Source organism: Hippoglossus hippoglossus, chromosome 8 (genome assembly GCF_009819705.1).
Source record: "Hippoglossus hippoglossus isolate fHipHip1 chromosome 8, fHipHip1.pri, whole genome shotgun sequence".
NCBI lineage: Eukaryota > Metazoa > Chordata > Actinopteri > Pleuronectiformes > Pleuronectidae > Hippoglossus > Hippoglossus hippoglossus.
The window spans coordinates 11,415,829-11,439,399 of record NC_047158.1 but is presented as its reverse complement, the minus strand read 5'-3'; the positions used below and the strand labels follow the sequence as shown (position 1 = coordinate 11,439,399).

The window sequence follows — 23,571 nt, the reverse complement described above, 5'->3', positions numbered from 1 at the left end:
GCTAAATATGCAATAATAGCATTACATTTGATATATTGCTATAACTTTGTGATTAGGTTGTATTAACTTTATTTAATAGTTTTATTATGGTTAATACACAATTTACTCCTTCTTTATAGATCAGTTGTAAGCCATTAATAAGAACATCAATTTGTGTACCAGAGTGTGTAATATCCCAACTTTTAATTCATTAACAATATTTCTCCAGTAGTCTCTGTAAGCACCTATCTTTATAAACTGCTCATTAACCTTTAAAAGTCCAGACTTACAGGCTGTGACCATTTATTACATTATAGAGGTATAAATGTAAATATATAGTAAACATGTAAAAAGAGCTTTAGAGTAAATATTGAATGTTGATGGAAGAGCTGTTTTATGACATTTTTATGTTTAGAAGTTTCCATTCTGTTCTTTGAATAAAGCCTGTCTTGCACCAGAGTTCAAATCAAATATTTTGGCAATAACATGACTTCCAGAAGTGGTTACTCAATCCATTGGAGATGTCTACCTTTTCCACAAACTGTAGACTATATAGTGTGAGCAAATATTTATTAATTACAGTTTATAAATGTTGCCTTATCTGAAAATGATACTAACATACATTGTCTAATGTGTGTGTGCCTTACCTGCGAAAGTCCCGGGGGTCGTCGAGCATCGCGCCTGGGTGGGTGAGAGCCATCCTGTCCAATCGCAGCGCACGAGGAGTCGGAGGAGGTGTAGAGTCAAGAAGTGCGAGAGACCGATCATCGTCTTTGTTGTTCTAGAACGTTATGTTGAAAAAAATCTATTAAAAACCACCAAATATTTAACATTTATGCAACTTTATTACTCAGGACACTTGAATCATGAACTGGACTGTTTGTTATTATGCTTCATTAGTTTTCCAGACAAACTAAGGCTACAAACATTTGATTGCACCAACTAATATGTATTTAACTCATGGTTTTGCTCCCTCATCATCGTAACACATAATATGGACAATTCATTATATTACGAATAATCCCTCTAATCAATAAACTGACAAACCATCATTGAAAAAGTTCGAGCCTGTGCTTAAGACACAGACATGGGATGATAAATGTAGCCAGCTCCTTTAACCTCACAGATGCCAATTAATCTCTGACTTTTCTCCACTAATCAACATATTACATCTAAATTGTTAAAATTGTACAAAAAACAACATACAAAATCTTGACTAGACCAGAAAATCGGGAGAGAGTTCAGGAAAGTTATGCTAATCCCATTTCCAGTCCAAGTTAAGTTAACTGATGTACGTAACCTCCTAGGTGACTCACAGGTAAACCATTGTTGGACCCCTATCAAGGGTTACCCAGAAACCAGTACAAAGACTAGACTTAGTTGACTGAGAGAAAATGAACTGACAAAGACTTTTCAACTGGTAAACCACAAAAGAATCACTGGTACCAGCTTCTCATGTGTGAATGTGCTTGTTTTCTATGATACTAAACTCAAGATCATTGAATTTTCGACTGCTGGTTAGACCAAGACTTTAATATAGGCTTTAGCATGGACTGTATAAGGATGGACAGAGCATCTCTACTTTCTCTCACTACACAAAAATTTGGCCAAAGTATCCCGGATACAAATGCTTCCATCTTGCACATTTCGAGTTTGCACATTTGTGATCTGGGGATGGAGCTGCGGTTTCGAGGTCTCGCTTATACATGTGCTCAACCAATCATGAGTCAGTTTCAGCTGTCAATCATGATGTTTCACCCTGTTTTTACAGCATGTAATAATAAATAAAACTTATCAGAAAACAAGCATATGAACATACATCAATGTGAAAAATAATAGCTAAAATGACAAAAAAAATCTTTGAGAAAAATGTATATAACATCAGGGCTACTTTGACTTTTTGGTTTGGTCCATCTCCCATCTGCTTACACAAAGGAGGCATCGTTTATGACCTATACTGCAGCCAGCCACCAGGGGCCAATTGAGATACTTTGGCTTCACTTTGATGGGAGCTGTCATGTCGTCCATCTTTATATACAGTCTATGGGCTTTAGGGAATAAAGACCAATCAATCTTTTATTACTGAAAACAACTTCCTAAGACTTCAGCTTTTTGATTTCAACAGAAGTGGAAGCCGGTGAGGTTTCTGACCACTGTTGTGTGTTTGTTGTTTTTTTGCTTGCATCCTGCTTCGTAGCTTTAACACCTCATATCAACACTATTGCTTTCACAGTCTTTAACACCACAGACAGCCTGTTTTTTGTGTATTGCACTGTCTTTTGTAATTCATCCGCCCACTTCTGAAATACGGTAACCAGAGTGTCTGGCACCAGCCAACATACCGAGTTACTTTGATCAATCTTGGCCAATCTAACCTGCTGTTGAAGAATAACTGAACTTCTCTGACCCTGTCTCAATGATTTACTTATATTTTGTTCACATGACTCACTGTCTAGAGGAGCTGTTTGCATAAACAGGATAAAAAAGGAATCATGTTAACACTGCTGAGAATAGAAGTGAATTTCTGTATTCTAGCAGTACCTGTCGATCAGTCTCCCGGGCGGGGGAGTGCGGCAGGCGAGGGGTGGAGTGTCCAGAGCTGGGGGGAGAGGGGGAGGCCAGGGTGGAGGATGTAATGGACGAGGGGATGAAACCCCGTCCTGTGCTGTCTCTGCCCAGGGAGGTCGGAGGCATGGGGGGACTGTCCAACGCCACGCTGACCCGGCTCTCAATCTCCTCGGCCCGCAACTCCGTGTTCTCCTTCTCCTCCTGAATGAGTCTGGTTTTGAATGTGGAGAGAGAAAAGGAGGAGGGAGAGGAGTGAAACATTTGTCATCAATATGATGACGATGACATACTCTACTTTAATGTGTAAACAAATAAATGTAATCAAAAATATGTAATAAAAAATGTGTACATCACAGAAAGAATATTTCTGCTCTGATGCTCTGATAGTTTTTCTGCTGTTTACCTTGAGTTCTTAATTTTTTATCTTGTCAGGACTAACTTTTTATATTATTATTAACAGATTAGGATAGACTTTAAGGAATTTTCTTTTGCTTGTACGCTTAGCTAGCACTTAGTTAGCTTAGCATAGCATAAAGAAATAGCTTTAGTTTAGTTATATAGTTATAGTTTAGATAAAGAAGCAGTTTTATTTGATAAAATGTATCATCCATAAGATTCTCGTATAGCCAAAGTAGTTATTATCTGTTGATTGGCTCATTAAATTATTTCACATTCTGTTCAGTCATCTGCTTAACGTAGGATTTTAACAAAGAAAAATAGTAACACTTGTACTTGACTGTTTCAATTTTGCGCAACTTTATACTTCTACTTCAGTACATTTCAAAGAGAAATCTATCAACTATTTATTCTGTTAAATTTATTTAACAAACATACATGTAGTTGCTGGTTAATTTTGCGTCATAAGCTCATTAAAATGAAATGTTCGATGGGAAACCTTTCCATTGGATGGTGAAATTCAAACAGCTGTGTGAGACCCATGGATGTAAAATCATACGATAAAACAAAGTTAATAGAATTCATTTTAAATCAATAATCTCACAACCTCTCAGATCTATCATGTGACCCTTTTGGAGGGAGCCGACTAGATGTTGAGAGCCCCTGAAATAAAACCACCAAACGAGGACTAGAACTAAGCAAACGTCATGAGTACAGTATAAACTAAATAATGATATATGATATATATGATAATGATAATAAGTCTCAGGGATATTACATTCTGCAGAAAAAGTACTTTTACTTTACTTAAGTAGGATTTTTAAATGCAGGGCATTTTTTGATAAGGAAGTTATTTTAGTAAAGTAATGGAACAGATGACACCATCTACCACTGCAGCTGTTGTTTAAATGGTGTCAGAGAGGCATTGATATGTTTATCTTCAAGGCTGCAGTTTGTGATAGTGTTGAAACCGACCGTTTTATGTGGAAAGACATTTCTGCCATTCTCACTTCCCTGAACCCCTGCCCCCTTCCTCCCAGCTGTTCAGCGCTGCTGCCCTTCCTCACTTGATCTCCTTATTGATGGCCTCCAGCTGTTCCTGCAGCATGATGGCCAGGGTCTGGACGTCTGTCTGTCCACTAGGGGACAGCAGCTCGGAGCCAAAACGATGATCCCCGTCGTCCTCATCGTCGGAGCAGCCCACGTCCACGCCTGGATCATACCCAGTCCCAAGAAGAGCACCACTCTCCCAATCGGGGTACTGCACATGGAGAGCAAGAGGACAGAACTCAATACTCGTTCATGAACGGATCACATTTACAAATTCTAATCATTCGCCCTTTTTCAACACCAAGTCATTTTTTAGCAAGCTAGCCAGCAAAGTTTACAACCTTTCAAACCAGCCTGCTAATTGGCAAATATTTGCATGTCCATACAGTCTTTTGACAATCAGAGGTGAAAGTAGGTTTCAATTAAAATAATGTTATGTGTTTGTTTTCTTCAATAAAATAGCCATGGAAGATCAGGATAAATATAATGTCGTCAACATGAAAGTGACAGGTATAGTTACAGGAGGTAATCCATAAATTTGATTCCAGCTACATTTAGATTTGTCTTCTTAGAGCTGATTACCTTTTCAGGTAGATTGTAGGGATGTTAAGATTCTCACCTTGGTCGAGTCCTCTCGGGCAGAGCTCCAACGGGCACGGTGACTTCGCCTGACCACGCCCCCGGCGGAGGCGTTACAGAAGGTATCCAGATGAGTGGTGGAACCTGTGGGGAGGGACCCGCCTCCATGAGAATACCGCAACTCCAGAGCGCTACCTGGCAGTGAGCGACTGGAGAGATAGAGGGGAAGATAATGTGATACAAGATGTGATAAAAAGTTAATTATCCCTGCAAGGAGAATAAGATTGTGGTGGAAATTAGAGAAAGACTGTGGAACACAAGAAAAAACAGCAAAGTGATACATGTACAGGAGAAAGTTCAAAAATCTATTTCTAACATACTACATCACCTATAAATCATTAAAAAAGATTATAATATATGAATAAAACTACAACTAATAAAACACTCCTTTCATTTATGAAGAACACAGCAGGAGAGTGTCCGGGTCAGACATCTTCACAACAACAGTAAAAGGACATGCAGTGAAAGATCTGTGAACCACAGACTATGAGCACTAACCAATCAGGCTGCCCCAAACTATAACATTAACGTCATACAATAAGTGCATCATCTTTCAATAAACAAAAGTAAGTACAAGAAGGTGTCGAGACGTGCAGGAGGGGCTGTGAGAATAAGAAGTGTTGGTTTATGGGTGTGTGCAACCAAGAAATGAAAAGTGTTTTTCTGTCAGCACTGCTTTGGCCTTTGTAATTGATGAAAGTGTTCAACATCTCCAGCGTGGAGTGATTTATCTACAATGTCTGACAAGATGACAGCCACAACGCTGGCACATTTACAGTCAGAATAATTGTTCAAGTTGCACTTTGTTTTGTCTAAACTGCTCTTACCTGGAATAAGAGCCCCCAGGTCTGGCTCTTAGCTGATCTAACTCCAGCTGAAGCCTTTCCAGCTCCGCAATCAGTTGGTCCTGGGAGTGGAAACCAGACAAGAGTTGTTGGGAAAAAAAAAGAACATGTGTTCAACAGCTTCAACTGAGAGTGAAACCCTGAGTCGAATCACCTTGTTTGCTATGAGATCATCCTGGAGTTTCTTCATGTTAGACAGTTCCTCAGACAGAGCATTCTGGAGGGGAAAGAATGAGAAGCTTTATTTCTGTAAAATAAAAACGCTATATTCCAAAATTAAACGTGACAGCAACATTTTGTGAGAAGTCAGTTTTAACATTTTACTTATTTTTCTTGCTACAAAAGAAAATGCTTCTTTTGTGATACTGATTTCTCAGAAGAGGCTGACTTTTTGCCAGAGAATGTAGGTTTATGCCCTAAATGGTGTTTTTTTTAATTAATAAAATAAAATCTCTTAACTTTCTGGCCTTTTAAAGTAAAGAAATTCTACAGGATCTAACTCGTTTCTCCTTGGAAGTTGTAAAGATTATTTGGAATTGACTGAATTCATTCTTTGGAATTGACTGAACTCATTCTTTGGAATTGACTGAACTCATTCTGTTGCAGTCTAACCAACTGCAGAATGGAGTTGTTTTACGAAGGCCGGCGGTGATGGGAGCTGGTCACCTTTTCTTCCAGTGCGGCCATCCTCTCCTTCAGATGGAGTTGCAGCCTCTCATTGGACTCAGACAGCAGCTTGTCCACCGTGTCGGAGAGGCGCTTGTTGTGTTCGTCGTTCATTCTCTCCCTCTGCCTCGCCTGAGGGGGCGAGAGCGAGACGGGTGAGAAAGAAAGGAGAAAAAAAAAAAGTGAGTGAGAGAAGGAAAGGTGGGAGGAGAGTTGATAGCAAGTATTCTGCATGACTGAGAGCAAGAGAAAAAGATTTCTATCTAAATGTGCACGGTCAAATAGAGGGCTTGGAAAATTAGCGCGCCTTTGTGCTGCGTAACGTCTGACAAAAGGAACTGCATGACAGAGGGGGAGGATGAAAACAGAAAGAGTGATAGAAAAGCGATCATGACTCACTCTCTGTAGCTCCTGGTTCTTCTCCTCCAGTTGCGCCTCCATCTGTCGCAGTCGCTCCTCAAAGTTGCCATGACGCTCCTCCGCCTGAATGATTGGAGAGGAAGGGAGCAGGGTTAGAGCTGGAACCACGTTGCGGGACTATCACAAATTAACACAAAGGAAACAGCTTGTTGACCGAGTCTACCAATTAGTTACATGCCTGTGCAGATCACAGTAAACAGGAAAGTTTGGTTGCCTGCGTCTTACACAGCATCAATCTTATCCTGCCATGGCAACCATCCTGCCCGAACACGTAGGAAGTACAGTAAGTGTAGCCCTTCAGGAGGTTTGGCTAGTGGCGTTGGCATGGGTGAAAACCATGCTTACAGGAATGCAAGAGGTTCACATATGAACAATTAAATAAGTCAGTCAGTCGTGAAGAATTTGAGCCGCACGCAGTTCTCAACGTGCCGATCGCCCAAGGATCAAACAGATGTGCTGATATCTGCCCTTTCAACTCAGACCGTTTCTGAAGAATTACTGGAACCACAATGGAAATATTCGGTATTCGTCTGTCACTCGACATCTATTGTTTCATTTCACTCATGAATAAAAGAAAACAGAAGGCACTCACACACGCAAGAATACTACACATTCATGCCTGCGCCAGATTACATGCCTACACATGCATACACACATTAACGCAGTCTGAATGAGAGCATATTAGCTCATGCACAGATTAGAGCGGAGACGCTGCACACGCTGCTGCACACGCTGCTGCACACGCTGCTGCACACAAGTGCATACTTATTGATGTAGTACTTGTGCAGTGCTCGTTCTAAACCTGTCTGTTTGGAATGGGCTGTTTTCTTGGTCTGTGGCAATGCTGGCTGCAGCGTTCTATCTGAAACTGTAAAAGTGACCTGCAGTAAATTAGCTGCGACAAGTAAAGGCCGACTGCAGGACTCAGTCCACAGAACCCTGAAGCTGCAACACCACTGCTGCTCACCTGGTCATTCAAAGCTCAGTGAAGCTGGAGTCAGTATGCAGAACCCCGAACTGGAGAATCAGTTATTGTTGTCACTGACGTATCTTACATGGATCAGTACCAGCCATCACTGCTATAGACTGCTGGTTGCTCGTTTATTCAAAGTTTATTCATATTGAACATTTAAACGCGTGTCCAAATTCTACACTGTACTTCCTTGTGCCCTTAACAATACACATGGCAAGTGGGAGGTGAGATATGTGATATTAGTCAATAGATTATGGTTACAATGTGGTTTACTGAAGGTTAGAAATAGAATAAAGCAGCATTATTACAGGGGATTGCACAGCAAGGACACGTAAAATCAACATCATAAGAGTGCAGGAGGTGAAACCCACACACACCTTGTTGAGTGCTGCCACTCTCTGGGCGAGCTGGGCCTCGATCTCCGGCAGCGTCTCGGCCCTCTGCAGAGTTTGTTGTAGCTTCTGTTTGGCATCGTCTAGACGCTCCTGAAGCTGCCGGTTCTTCTCTTCGCTCTGCAAGAAGACAGGATTAGAGGGAGTGGAGGTGAAACTCGGAGCACAACTGAGGATTGCCGCGGGGCAGCAGTGATGATCAAAGCCACCGGAGGAGAAGAACATTTGTTGATGGCACGCTCTTGTGTGCCAACGGGAAACGTGGCCAAGCTGCCAATCAACATGGGACACCAACAGGGATGAGCAAGACGTTTCTCACCTGTCTGTGGAGAGACTCTTTGCTGGCCAACTCGTTCTCTAGTTTATCTTTTGTGTCGTGGAGAGACGTTGCCTCCCTCTGGGCGCTCAGGTACCTGCACACCAGAAGAAAACAGCAGACAGACAGAGCAGTGAGCGGAGCGTACTTTGGAAACAGGGCGATCTCTGAGAGTTCATGGACACGTGGAAAAATAAACCACAAACCTGCGTTCTAATGTGGTGATTCTCTCCTCCATGTCTTCCCTTTGACAAAGTGCCTGAGGGATGTAAACAAAAAGAAAACTATCTGACTCAGAAATAGAAAGGGAAGAAGTCCAAACAGAGAAAGTAGGAGAGGGCAAAGGTCAAGTTTACATTAATCAGAAGGAATTCACTTGTCCTGACCAGCTGTCAACTGAAGAATAATAGTGTCTGGTAATTTGTTGTTGTTGACAGATTTCAGAGGCAGCAACATGTCTGACAGAGGCGGGAAAATAAAAGAGCAGCGATTGGGGAGAAGCAGGTGAGCACAAAGGGGAAAAGGTTTGCTGAGTGAACTGAGAAACTCTCGTCCCAAAATGCTTCCAATCAGCTCCCAGCACATTGACTGATTAACAGAGCCGCATCCATGTGAAAACGCCTGCAGCTCTACCGATGGCACTGTCACCATGGCTACAGGATAGAGGCTCTTGTGCGTGCAGTAGCAGCTGCTGCTGCAAAGTAGGCAAACGGCTCTGTTGCCATAGCAAACTGTTACACGTCTCTGTGAGTATGAGCAAAATAGACTCAGTGCATCCATGACAGACACACGTAGTGGCGGTTTGTGGTCTGTCGACAGCGCCGGGCGTCTCACCTCTTTCACATCCCTCTGTAGTTTCTGGTTGGCCTCCTCCGATCGGGCCAGCTCCCTCCTGGCCGACGTCAGCTGCTCCTCGATCTCGCCGACCTGCGGGGAGGTGAGAGTGTGACCACACATCTTTTTTCCCGTCCGTTATCAACTTGGGGTGGTGATATTTTGTTTGTTTTGGTGGAAGCATCAGACTATAAGCTCTGTCTCTGAATCAGGTACCTGTCTGCACATGAGGGCCAGTCTCTCTTTCAGCTGTCCCAGCTCTGACCTCTGCCGCTCGATCTCGCTCTCTCTCTGCCTGTCAACTTCCCCGTCATCCAAGATGGAGGAAGGTCCGTTGGGAAGCCGCTGAATGAGGAGAAAAGATTTACTTAAGTGGCCATAATACATATTCTTCCTATTCCCTTGATTTCTGTCAGACAAACTCCCATGACACTTTCTAAACAACCAAACACCACCTGTGTTTTCCCCTAAATAACTCACGATGGTTCCATCACGAGAAACTTTAAAGATGACGTTCTCGGCTCATAAACAATGAAAAACCTGCACAGGTCCTGACAGGTGTTGTTGTTTTTGAGTGTTAACAAAGCAAACACACTCATTTCAGGCGTTCACATCAAATGGAATTTCTCACTCACTGAAAAATGGAAACTCAATGGAGAGGAGATGAACTTCAGCAGCCGATAAAGAGAAAAATTAAATCCAGGTCAAGTGGGTGTAAAGTCCCACAAACCTGACTTACTCTGAAGGATAGATAGATGGAGACTTTCATTACATTTAAAACAGCCTGTGCAAAATCTTCTTCACTGAGCCCACTGGTGCGGATCAGCAGGAGCATGCTCAGAGCTGCCACTGGTGGTTGGAGGCACTATTGCAGCAAAACCAATGCAGAAGTAGTGCAATAACCTTTGACCTCCAGAGCGAGGGTTGAACCATGCAGCATTGTGGATATTATGGGGAAATCACACACCCTCCATTAAAGCAAGCTATGTTGGATAATACCCATAATCCCCGTCATCATGAACCAGAAGGGCTGCAGCTGTCACCAACACACCTAACTCAAAATTCTTCATATTTTGAAAGTTTCCTGGCTGAATATTAGAGATAAATGCTGGCTTTTAATGACTTTTTAACTGATCTACAGTTCAGCATTTCTCTTGAACATGCTGGACCTGATTCTGACAATTTAAGCCGCGACTATCAGTCAGTTCCACACTTGTCACAGAAGATCCTACCCACTCACCGAAGGAAGAACAGACGTTCAGGATGAGGAGTGGCAAAGAAAGAGGAAACATTCTCCCTATTCTAACCATCAAGCTCATTTTAATTAAGCTTCCGGTTGTAGAGTGTTGCTTTAACAGAATGACAGCGCCCACAAGATGAGTCCTAACGACTGAGATCCCCTGACCCTTCCTCTATAGCCACCGTGGGGTTCACATTTAGGATTTTGTGTGATACATCTCAACTCAGCTTCTGGATAAATTTCCATGAAATTTGTACACAGAGTGTAATCTCTTTAATCTTAAATCTTTATCTACAGTGACTTCAACACCAGGTTAAAGTTTTAATTCGTCCAAAACTTTTAGTAAGGACCAAATAAGATGATAAACACACTGTGGAAGTTGAACACTATAACTGTGAAGGTATTTTTGAGCATCTAAATACATTACATCGGCTATTTGTTTACCATTGGGAGAATAGAGCCAGTCTCATCCACACATACTCCCTTCTCTCCTTTGGAATACCCAAGGCCAGGTTATTGATAAAGGGCAAACTAGAGGTAAATTGTAACGTCTATGCTCAGGGACTTTCATATCAGATTCAAATGTGCCAGACAGAGAGGCTCCAACATAACGTAGGGACATCTTCGGACTTGATATGAAAATTGCTCATGTTACTCTGGTCATTACCTCTTTGCCATTCTCTAGTCCTTGCTGCCGTCGCTTGATTTGGTCCCTTAATGACACAACCTAAAACAACACAGAGGGGGGGATTATCAGGAGAGTCTCCGTCAGAGATTCAGAGAAACCTGTTGCAAAGCACACGCTCAGAAACTCACCTCTTGAGAGGACGACTGCAGCTCCTCTTCCAGGGATGCAACTCGCTCCAAGGCCACCCGTAGTCTTTCCCGCACCTTCTCATCCAGAGCTTTGTGGTGCTCAAACAGAGACTTTAGGGCTTTTAGGACCTCCACCTCGCTCGACACCCCCGCCGGGGACTGCGCCTGCCGCTTCACCACGGTCATCCTCAGGCTGCGCTCGTGACGGGACACCAGGCACTCCAGATGTTCCAGCAGCAGCTGCAAACAACATGTGGTTCACATACAATAAAACCTCCCCAAGGTGCAGCTCTCGTGATCATAAAATGTCTCCGATGATGGGATAGATAAATACCTGAACTTTAATTAACAGCCAAATAAACACAGGAACATAATGTTAAACAGACGTGTCAGTGCACTGACCCGTGTGTTGTTGCGCTCTGCCTTCAGCTCGGAGATTTCCTCCTCTCTCTCCAGCAGCTGCTCCCGGCAGAGGTTCAGCTCTTTAGTCAGCACTGCAAACTCCTGCAGGGTCACAAGAGGGCGCTGTTACGGACTCAATGCTGCGGTTGCTGTACAAGGACATGACCAGTTTGATCATGCTTATCCCACACACTCAAAGACAACGTTTTTCTATGGAAGCAATGTACTTTCCAAAGTTCCTTAAACGTCATTTTCTCCATTGGTGTTTCAGAAAATCCCTATAAAAGAGTTTTAAGCCATGAACCTACGTGATGGTAACCATAAAACATTTTATTCAGAGCACATAATATTAGAAAACAGTCAAGATTGTTCTGAGGTAAATGTTATGTAACGCTGAAGCACATGATTGTACCCTACATGATTTTTCTGGGCTGTGGTAAACATTTCCATGGTTACAGTGAGCTCCACCAATCATGTCACTAAACACCTCAGGAGAGTAGGTTGTGTAGTCTTCCTACAACATGTTCAACACAACACGTACCCTTGGGCAAGAGCTTGTGTGCAGTGTGAACGCGGCTCCAGAGGACATTTAGGCTAAAAACATGGTGTAAAGGACGTCGTTTCGAGTTGACTTTGAATGTCGGGGTTTTGGACACTTCGAGGACACCACAGGAGCAGTATAGAGGAATTTTATGTTTTTTTTCCTGTTGTTTTTTTTTACGTTTAAAGACGTGGTCGCAATGCTGTTCACCCCTGAGACTCCAAAAGTGTTTTGTGGACTCAAACACTTCACCCACCCCTCTTTCGGCATAGTGTTGAGTAGATAATGAGTGAATTAACATTTTTCTGTGAACTATCCCTTTAAGTTTGTAAAAATCTCAGTTTACGCGACTTAAAATTACGTTTGCGTGTAAACAAGAAGCTCAAACACAGAGGGAAACTCTTTGAGACATTTTAACTGGCACAGTAGGAACGGCCCTGCTGCTAACCATAAACGACTGCTCTAGTCTAATTGACTTCATTGTTAACACCTGCACTTCTCCTCCTCACAGTGTCCGCTGAGAAAAGAGCCTGTTGTTACCGAGAGTCGTCGGAAGAGATTAGCTAGCTGCTTTTACAGGTGGAGGAAGTAGTAACAAGCTAGCAGGGGAGAGAACATCGGTAAAACGTTGTTGCTTCCTCTAGAAGGTTAAATGTTGTTAAAAGCAGCTGCTCTAGAAGGAAGCTGTGGTTTTACCCAGAGACATCGGCGGTGTCCAAAATGACTCACTATTAACTATGGTCCACTATATAGTGAGTTCGCCATTTTGGAGTGGTGTCGGAATGTTTAGTGACATTTGTTTTTATACCCTATATTGTTTCCCATAATGCATCATGAAATATAACAACAATAAACAAACGATGGTCACTAACCAAGCAATATACTGTATACCATCATGCATTGCACTTGCGGCGGAGAGACGAGAGGAGAGACGGGCAGCAGGAGCAGCCCGACCTGTCGTACAAATGTAAATACGAGCAGAGCAGCTCATCACAGCACAAACTGAAGCGCAAGATGGCAGCATTCATAGAATTTCTGGATGGAGGGAGGAAGTGGAGACGCGTCGTCCATCTTTATTTACAGTCTATGTGCCAGACTTGTCCTATTTCCTCTGTTGCTTCTTTCATGTATTTCTCCCTGTACGATTGATAAATGTCGACTTGGAGGCGATGAGACCAACAACGGATGCATCAACGAAAAGCAAACATAATGGCAACTGGCCTGTATGGTACAGACACCACAAAACATAAAAAGTTGGGAAAACCTTCAGAAAACCATAAAAGAGAAGGAATTAACTGTTAACTTTGTTGTCTGGTTTTACTGGTAAGGGGAATTTGTAACAAGCTTGGGAGTGGAGGTATCAAACAGGGAAATAAAAATATAACAAAGTCTAATGGGTTCATTTTTTTCTCTTGTGTTGCTTCTTCAGTTTTTTCCTCCCTGTTTGACTGATGAATGACGACTCGGACGTCTGGAAATTTCTAAGCATTCGTTAACCTCTTCTGACTTTGCCCACAGAATAAAAAAATATTCGGCTAACCCACACAGGGCAATTAACTACAGCGAACAATTTGACAAATCTTGATTTCATTAGCAAACTCCCACAATCAACACCAGCAAAGTTTCATTGCCTCAGTTTAAACACATGCATACGTGCTTCACTGTGGCTGCAGGAGGAAACGACTCACTAAGAACCAGCCCGACAGCGAGTACAGTATATTCTCTAACATGTCTACCACAGCGCTCACAGATCATGGCCACCGGGACTCTTAAACCGCACCTCGATATAAAATCTAACAGCCAGGTTTACTGCATGTGTTGCACCTGAAATTGGTTTAATTGTGCAATAACCACGACTGGCTGTGGGTTCAGCCGTCATTAAAACAAACGCCTGGAGGTTAAAACAAGTACCAGAGTAAATGGGAACTGGGCCAGTGCAGTGTAATGTCTAATATTTCGAACTGACAACCGTCCAGCTCAATAGTGATTTTAGGTAATTTCCTACAATTATGTATAATTGTACAGTTTAGCTACATGACAGTTATGATTAAAATCTGTTGCCTTTAATGCAAATAAACGGTATCTATGGCAACAGATCAACAAAGAGAGGATGAGAGACATTATCATGTCAATCTACCTACTGTCTGTCTACCTACCTACCTACCTACCTACCTGTCTGTCTGTCTGTCTGTCTGTCTGTCTGTCTGTCTATCTATCTATCTATAATCCCAACACTCTAGTGAACACTTCCTGGAGAAGTCTTGACTCTCTAGCGCTTGATCGTGGCGTGACACACACACACGACACAGAGCACACTCTCGTCCTCACACACGTGTGCGCTGAATCATGTGTTTTTTTTCTAAACGCTTATGCAAACGAGCCACTAAAGGGCAGTGATGCGTGTGCGGCGCTGCTGTTATTTCAGCGTTTATGTTAACAGTGATCAGTTTACCCCCACATGGCAGCACACGGGCGAATGACCTCACGCTATTTCTCAAACGCCAAAATGAGTCCACACCAAGCTCCTGAGCTGATGTGCAGGGTGGGCTGCCTTAAGCAAGGAAGGGAGAAAGGAGTGAAAGCAGGAAGCGTATTTGAAAAGACAGAATAGGAAGGGGCGAGGGAGGAAGTTGCTGTGTGCAGATGGCGTGTTACGGGCCCAGTGGATTTTATAATTCTGGGATTACTTTATATAAAGGATGGTGTGAGATGGATGAACGATTTTTCTAGATTCCTCTCTCTGTCTCTTTTAGCTCACCATCATTTTTGGTCAAATGCAAATCGTTCAGCTTGCCTTTCCACAGTGCTGGCATTCACCTCTCACGCTTTTCATGCTCCATCCTGCCGCTCTCCCCGTTCATCCACTTCAATCTCCCCTGTCATGATACACGACAACTAAAAAACAGACTCTAGAAGCCACTCATTAGTATGCAGCAATATGCAAATGAGCTTGATTTGTTAGTCCCTGTGTGTTTCATACGACCAGGTTTTTTCTCTCCCTCTCTCTCTCTCTCTCTGTGCCATGCTGTCGCTCTCTCCATCCCTCTCTCCCTCTATTTTCTTCTGTCTTGGCAACATCTACACACAGACAAACTCAGTGAACTCATCTACTGTAGAATGGATCCGAGCGCTCCATGTGTTCCTCTATCCGCGTGTGTTTCTGCAGATGTGCGCGCCATATTGATCTCCCCTCGCTGAGGTAATACGGCCCTTTAATGTCCAGTCACTCTGCGTTAGAACGTGCAGCGGCGCTACATCTGTTATTTCATTCTGATGTCTCAGGCGTGGCAACAGAGAAAAATAGGTATTAACGACGAGGGGAGGCATCGCCGCTGCCTGAGGCGTCCGACGATGACTCCCACCTGAAAATACAGACACAGCCCTTGTATGTTGAGTGGAATTGCGAAATGATTAGCTCTCGGGCGCTGAGATGTGGGATAATATTTGCTTTTGTGCTAGAAGGGGGGATTCTTTGCCGTCATCTACAGGTTTAGGGTTCCTCTCTTGTGTTACATGTGGCAATCTTTCAAAAACCCAGCAGGTCGTTTGATAAGACTCTTTAAGCATTTGCTTGAAAAAAAATCTGTCTGGTGCAATAAAAATGATTTTGAACATATTGTCTTCAAAATCGAATTATCAGATATAGTAGTACATAGTAATGTTACTTTACAGTATTTTATTTTTTCATTTAAGCACATGTTTTGCTTGTGTTTTCCCAAAAACACTGACTAACATCATTTGCTGCAACCTGGATAAGAAATACAGTCACAAACTGAGAAGCAAGGGGATTTTTCAGTGTGTTTTTACATAAATATTTTCTATAATAGTAATTTGGGCTGCGACTAATGATCAGTGTTGTTCTAAATTAATCCGCCTTTACTTTCTCGATGAATCGATAAATCTAGTAGGAATAGCTGTGAAGGACTGATACTCGAGTACTGTAGTTTCTAGTTACTTCAATCAGGAGGTACAGCTTTGAAATACTGATAATCAAGTATTTCTGTAGTTTCTATTAACTTTAATCAGGAGGAACAGCTTTGAAGTACTGATGCTAGACTATTTCTTAAATTTCTAGTAACTTTAATCAGGAGGTACAGCTTTAAGGTTCTGATACTGAAGTAATTCTGTAGTTTGTAGTTACTGTAATCAGGAGGTACAGCTTAGAAGTACTGATACTGACATGTTTCTGGAGTATAGTTACTTTAATCAAGAGGTACAGCTTTGAAGCACTGATACTTAAGTATTTCTGTAGTTTCTAGTTAAGTTAATTAGTAGGTACAGCTTTTAAGTACTGACACTCAAGTGTTTCTGTAGTTTAGAGTTACTTTAATCAGGAGGAAGAGCTTATAAGTATTAATAAGGCTCTAACCAAGGTGGACGTGGACACAATGGTGCAATAAAGGAATCCGACTGAGCGCCACCTTGACCAACAACAACATTAAACCCTGCTTACAGGTTCACACATCAATAATTCAACACTGTGACAGGAACCATATTCACTATCAGCGCACTTTTGATAGGAGAGCAAATTCCAGTCATAAGGCTTGTTTACTTTCTCTGAAGACAGACGGTGAATGTGAATTCGCCGGAGTCGATCATCATGGAATTCGTGTTCTCACTCACATGGCTGGAAGGCGAGCAGGCGGAGCTTTGATATTCAACTATAAGCTTGTGTCATTGTGACTGTTCATTTACAGACGTGGGGGCTCAGTTCTCTGTAGTTTTGTACATATGTTTACTCTTTAATTTGTTGTTGTCTGATTGATAATTACTGAGCCTGACTGATGCTCACTCACCGCACAATGAAGTTACACAGATTTTCTGCCCAAGAATTAAAACACTTTTGTGTCTTTCGTGTGTTTGTTACCTCAGTGTTACCTTGTTACCCTTTTCCTAGTTTGTTTGTTTGTGAGCAGGAATACGTAAAAAGTACCGAACGGATTTCTACATAACTTCCTAGAAGGATGCGAGATGGGCCAAGACACAACTCATAAAATGTTGACATGGATTCGGTCGGCGGATCCATGATTTTTCTTTTGTTTTCTTTAACATTACAAGAGAGGGTGTTTTTCAACATCTTCACCAATTTCCCGGGGGAATCATTTGTGGATCTTGATGAAAAAAATTATTTAAGGAACCGATAAATATTAGTGTGTGCAATTCGATGCAGCTCGATTGAATGTAACGGGACTGTTGGGCCTTGGCGGTGGTATGCGCTCTACTGAATGACATTCTTGTTTGTTTGTTTGTTTGTTTGTTTGTTGTTTGTTTGTAGAAGGATGGGGCCTCTTTACATTGTAGTGCAGATTAAGGGGCGGATCCAGTTCCAGAGTTTTTTTTACTTACTTTAACATCCCAGCATTTTTCAAAAAATGTTCACCATTTTTCAGGGAATATTTCATTGATTTAGTAAAAATCCAGCAAATTTAGTGGGCTGATATTTATTTGGTGCAGATTCAAATATGGTTTAACTGTAAAATATCAAGGCTCAATTACATATCTTTGTCATAAGTGTTTGATAACCGCATTTTAGCTGAACATTTTTTCTTCCCTAATAATCAATTTTGCTTCCTAAAATCCACACCTGAAAGAGACACGGCAACCTAACAATACATTCTGTGTGTCAATCAAAAAATCTGCATCTTAGTGAAGTCGACAAACAGAAACCAAATGAATCTGTTCTAGATCCCAACCTCCTCTGCTCTAGTGAAATAAAAAGAATACACTCGGTTAATGACCCAAATATTTTCTGTCCAAAATTCATCCCAAATCATCTCCTGGATTTTCATTATCAAAAATTATTCATAATAAACACTGAGGAGATAATTATGTAAATATTGCTCTTCAGTACCCATGATGCATTTCATCTTGTTACAGAGCCTTTATTATGCTGTGACTGGATAAATCTAATGTGACATTAGCTGTGTCTCAGTTCAGGGGCTTCATCCTTAGGAGGAGGAGGTCTACCGAAACACTGCTCCCTTCATGGGCAGGTTAGACCGCATAGGGCGAATCGAAATGAATCGGATTGCGATAATCCCGCCCTTATTATTGTTACCTAGCATCAAATCTGAAGTTGGACGTGACGAGAAAGTTTTAATGCCACTTGTTTTGTTTTTTTTAAACATGGGTACCGTTAGCTGATCGGTTGAGTTGACGCGTGATACTCGTCTCGTTGCTTTAACAAATCCACCTGTTGGTTCCTTCGTTTCTCTGGGATGAAAGGACGCATTTGAAGGAGCCATCGAAAGAGGACAACCTCGTGTGCTAATGTGATTCAATCAGTCTTCAAATGCAACCTCTGAAGGATGCAGACCCTGAATTGAGACACAGCTATTTTCCGCTCTCAGTGACTGACTCTTGATTTTGAGGTGAAATATTCCTTTAGTCCAACATGCAGATCAAACCCTAAGATGTAGGACAAGTGTTTTTTCCTCTCATTTCTACGGACATCATGTGATCAGTGTGCGACACCTGACCCTCAGTGTCAGCAGCTCCCACCCTCCCTCTGACTGTCGCGCTGACCCCCTCGGCGTTCGTACCTGCGGCAGGGCGATGGACAGCTGCCTCTGGAGCGACTCCTTCTCGTGGCCCAGCTCCCGCAGACGTAGGTGGGCCGTCCCCAGACAGTCCTGTGTATCCCTCAGGCTCTCCAGCAGCCTCTCCCTTTCTGTCAGCATGTTCACCATCAGCGACTCCAGGTTACCCGTGCTTCCACCTTCGTCGGTGCCGCCCCCTCCTCCTCCACTGCCACTGCCTCCGCTGCGGGGTTCCCGGCTGCCGTATCCACCTATGCCTCCTATTCCTCCTCCACTGCTGGCCGGGGGCGAAGAGCCGGTTCCTCCCCCGCTGCGCCCATCCTCAGAGATGGTGGGCATCACCTCGCACATCATCTTGAGGCCTTGATGTGAGAGGCGTTTTATGAGAAGACGAACGACTAGGACACTCGAACGCAGTGTCTGGTGGAGGACTGGCCGGCTCTCCTCATGAAATACTCAACAGTCACTGTTTTGAATTAAGGATCTTTCAGCTGAGGCTGATTGGCTGAGGCTGGCAGCGAGAAGCGGGTGCTGGGAGATGATGGGAGAGCAAAATGAGAGGAGGAATATGGGAGGGAAGTGATTTGGGGGAAACTGTGTTGGGTGACAGTGGCTGAGGGTTCAGTGGGGGGGGGGGGGGGGGGGTGCAGGGGATAGAGGGAGAAGTGCAGGTTCGGTGGTCGACCTCTGACCCCTGGGCTTCACTGAGATGAGAAGAGAAGAAGAACCTGGAGGGGAAGAAGAAAAAGGTGTGTGTGTTTATTTAAGGCAAACATGATGATGAGAGCAGCTGAGAGGAGGAGGAGGAGGAGGATGAAAGGATGAAGGCCGCACATTTCCCTGAAAATAGAGAAACCTGTGTTTCCCACCGGGTTGAGATCATCGCTCATGTGGATCCAAAGTGACACACACACACACACACACACACACACACACACACACACACACACACACACACACACACACACACACACACACACACACACACACACAGCAGTGTTTCCTCTCTCACCGCCTGACATCGCGATACTAAACGTCTGGACTAATTCATCCATCAGCGCGTGTCTCCGCTTTTTTATTTTATGTGCACGAGCGTCCACGGCCATAATGGTAATAATGATGAATGCGCGTGATGTACGGAAATGAGTCGTGAATGGCAACAGCCCTACGGAACGTAACGTTACGCAAATCCAGAGCAATTATCCAGGCCTGGAGGAAGAGAGAGAGAGATAGAAAGAGAGAGAGAGGAGGCTGTCGAAAAGAAAGGAGAAGAGAAGGAAATAGATGAGGAAGAGGAAGAAGAGAAGGGTGTCATCATGAATTGTAATTATGGGCTGGATCCAGGAGGAAGCAGCCTGAGCGTCTTTTTCTACGGTTCCGGAAACCATCAGTAAAAAAAACCGTCCTGGTGAATGTGGAGGCTGATGATCCTCAGACAGGAAATGAATCAGGAAATGTCTTAAGAAAATAAATGACCTGAATACAGAAAAAAACTGTATGTGAGGCTGCACACACGCGCACACACACGCGCACACACACACGCACGGCTTGCACATCACGGTGGGAGGTGCCAATCATCCTGTAAATGATGAAGGCCTAATTAACACGCCCGATCGTCGCGCGCGCCACAATCCGATGACATGATTTTGTGACGTGATGAAGATTAACGTCATGTCATCGGTTCTTCTCTGTGTTTTTATTCTGAGCGATCGCGTCTATTTCCTATCAACAACCCCCCCCCCCCTCCCTTCCCATGAAAACAGCTGGAACTGGGGAGGATGATGTGCGCGCCGAGCATCAACCGGGAGCACCCCCCCACCATCACCACCACCCTTCCCCCGGTGCGTCCTTACCGGGTCCATGGTCGACGGAGAGCGGAGACGAAGGCGCATCTCTGAGGCCGGTTCACTCCATCAGAGCATCCCGAGGAGCCGGAGGCTGCAGGTTCGATCCCCCTGTCACAGCCCGGTCAGCAGCCTCAGCCTCAGCCCCGTCCCCTCCCCGTCTCTGCTCAGGGAGCGACGGCTCGGCAGCTGCGTCAAGCCGCACGCAGCGCACACAGCGCGACGTCCGGTTAGGACTTTCACAATAAAACGGGCAAGTGTGGAGCAGGAGACATTTTCTGTTCTGTATTTTGTTCCTTTAGCGCTTGTTTTTCGATTTTACAAATGTAACTGTCTTATTTGTGTTTCCTTGGTGTCTTTATATGCTTTGTTAAAATTCTATACTTGACTATATTGTAAGTGAGACCACTACCTGAATGTATTTATCAACTTTATTTATATTTCCGATCTTTTTTAAAGTTTCAGTGTGTAAGATTTAGGTGAAAGGGATCTATTGGCAAAAACTGAATATAAAATATCCTAGTGATGTTTTTAGTAGTGTTTCATCTAAATTGAACAAAATTGTTGTTTTCTTTTACCCTAGAATGGGCCCTTTAAATTTAAATACTTTATATTTATTGGGAGAGGGCCCTCTCTACGGAGGCAGCCATGTTTTTTTCAGTAGCTCAGACTAGACAAACTAAACATCTTTTGATATTTTATGAAAACTGAAGGCTACCACAGGTTCTCTTTCATGTTTGGAAGGGGAGGGTGAGGTGAGGGGTATTCAGCTGCAACATGCAACTTCACCACTAGATTTCACTAAATTCTACAAACTGAACCTTTAATTATTGTTAACCTATTTATTACACCAGCCTTTTAGCTTAAGTCACCCTGCAATTGACTGAGTATATTGTAGAACCTTGCGAAAAATGAAATTAATTTGAATCTTAAATTTTGTTATAATCTTTGGTATGTATCACATTGTATTTGTTAACGTGTGTCAGTTTCAATAATAATCACTTGTATGTGTGTACAAGTTGTTGTACGTAAAAGAGTAGAGATAAAAGTAAAGATAACAGAGATCAAAAGACGATGATTTAGACTTCAACAACCCACAAACAAATGCAAAATAAGATTTCTGTTTTACTTCTTCAGGCCTCCAAAAATATAACAATGTGAAAAGAAAACATCTCTTTTAGGTTGAAGTGCTCAAAGGTAGAGATGTATAACAATAAGCTACTTTACATTCCTACTTCCTTATTTTTGATACTTTACTCACCTGTTGTCAATGCTTTTGTACTTTTTCTCAACTAAAGATTCAAATGCTATTCTACTTTGGTAAAAGATCTAAATTGTTCATTATACTGATGAATACTGAGAAATCAAAGCAAGAATCATATGATTTCTGTTGAGAAGAAAAAAGTAAGGGCTGACAAAATACTTATTTCCATACCTTATTATTTGAAGAGGGAGAAAAGTTGGCGCTTTTACTCTGACGATAAAAAACGTAGTGCTTCCGCTCCTGTACCGGATGCTTGTGTGAAACTTGACGCTCTCTCGTCGTTCATCTGCCTCTCCTATGAAGGATGCGGCCCTTAAAGAAACAAGCTCCATGAAGCCTCCACTTCCTCACTCTTCCTCCTCTTAACGCACTTTTTACTTCCTCTTTCCTTCTTCTGCCCTTTAACTTCAAACCGGTTCACAGGATCAGAGCAGCTCATTTCTCTGGATTTATTCTAAAGCCTGTGGTGGATGAAACTTGACAGAAACAATTGAACAATTGCACCCTCTGGCGTCTGAACGGGAGAAATGCACTGCACTGGTACCACCAGGGTTTGACCAACATGTTTTTATTTGAGGCAGAAATCATGGATGTTGTTGTTTTCTGTGACATTGACATGTATTAATCATTTTACTTTTATTATAAGTTTGTATCAACTTCAGGGATTGTGGATGTTTATTGTAGCAAATACATTATTTTAATTGAACAAATTAAATAAAAGAAAAAGGAGTTAAATTTCCTCAGAATAATTCAATCACCCACTCTTCATGTCAGGAGATCGACAAACCTGTCAGTCAGAATTGACCAGTTACCATCAACGGTCACGAGCGGCTCGCTCCCTCGGCCAATCAGAGAATGAGGAAGGCGGGTGTTAAACCTCTGGGTAAGGAAGGGGGGAGGAGGAGGGGGGTATTGGAGATGACGTAATGTCCTCCTCAGATTAAAGTTTACTTTATTTCGGATCATCAATAAACAGCTGATCACACAGTCAGACTTCTGGTGAATTTAATGATTCAAGCAACAAATTCCAGAACCTAAGACTTTTTATCACACATATGCACACAGGCTTTTATTTTTAAAAGTAATAAGGCCTGGATTTATTGATTTATAATAATAATAATAATAATTATTATTATTATGTATTGATTGATCGACATATGTAGCCTATATTGGACTGATCAGGACAAAAAGTGATGACATTCTGTATGAGAAATGATTATGAAGAAATCTGGAAACGATTCGGTCTTTACTTGTAAAAAAGTGAATCATCTCATGAACCAAATATGGATTAATGTTTAAATGTAAACATAATGTTTCACCTTAATGGATATATATTGATATTAAATAGGTCTGTTACATTCATTTATCTTTCAAAATAAAAACAAAAAGAATCTTGGATTTCATAAAAGTGATATTAGTTCATCATTTTATTTTTTTACATGCTCTTCAGAAATGCATGGTAGGAAAAAAGATGAATAATCATAATAATTTAAAGGAATATTAAGCAATATGAGTATTTGAGGACTTCTCTCTTTATATTAACCATTAGTATGTTAAGATAAAAAAGAAAAAAGAAAACTTAAATTCAGAGCTTAATTCAATTTGTTACAGGTTGGTTTCACCTTCACTTCAGATCAGTGCTGATTGATTTATTCGTAACCATTAAAATCAACTTTAAAAAGTAATTTCTGTAACTTTCAGTATTATTTTACATCTTAAATCAGACTGACTGATGTTTCCTAAAACAATTTAATGTGTGCTAAGGATGCAACAAACCTTTGCCGTATAGATGCAAGAAAACCATAAGTGCTTCTACATACTGTAAATATCCTTTTTATTTGTTTTAC

The 23,571-nt window shown here is 42.3% G+C and overlaps 1 protein-coding gene across 3 annotated transcripts in view; it reads right to left on the bottom strand.

Annotated features, from left to right (window-relative positions):
* The window catches only part of ppfia3 (PTPRF interacting protein alpha 3), a 32,261-nt gene extending 11,469 nt beyond the window's left edge, over positions 1-20,792 (bottom strand). The window contains exons 1-18 of one of the 3 annotated variants that reach the window (XM_034592922.1): positions 20,470-20,792; positions 18,620-19,344; positions 11,537-11,638; positions 11,135-11,374; positions 10,986-11,045; positions 9,295-9,423; positions 9,079-9,171; positions 8,451-8,503; positions 8,248-8,341; positions 7,914-8,048; positions 6,543-6,626; positions 6,144-6,275; positions 5,632-5,694; positions 5,460-5,539; positions 4,613-4,781; positions 4,011-4,210; positions 2,521-2,758; positions 627-760 (exon numbers count right to left, since the gene is read on the bottom strand). In XM_034592922.1, the coding sequence (XP_034448813.1) occupies positions 627-760; positions 2,521-2,758; positions 4,011-4,210; positions 4,613-4,781; positions 5,460-5,539; positions 5,632-5,694; positions 6,144-6,275; positions 6,543-6,626; positions 7,914-8,048; positions 8,248-8,341; positions 8,451-8,503; positions 9,079-9,171; positions 9,295-9,423; positions 10,986-11,045; positions 11,135-11,374; positions 11,537-11,638; positions 18,620-18,970 (2,357 nt within the window). In that variant the 5' untranslated portion in view covers positions 18,971-19,344; positions 20,470-20,792. The remainder of the gene's footprint in view (positions 1-626; positions 761-2,520; positions 2,759-4,010; positions 4,211-4,612; positions 4,782-5,459; positions 5,540-5,631; positions 5,695-6,143; positions 6,276-6,542; positions 6,627-7,913; positions 8,049-8,247; positions 8,342-8,450; positions 8,504-9,078; positions 9,172-9,294; positions 9,424-10,985; positions 11,046-11,134; positions 11,375-11,536; positions 11,639-18,619; positions 19,345-20,469) is intronic. The other 2 variants (XM_034592920.1, XM_034592921.1) reach the window with 2 other exon arrangements.
* Positions 20,793-23,571: the final 2,779 nt, after the last annotated feature.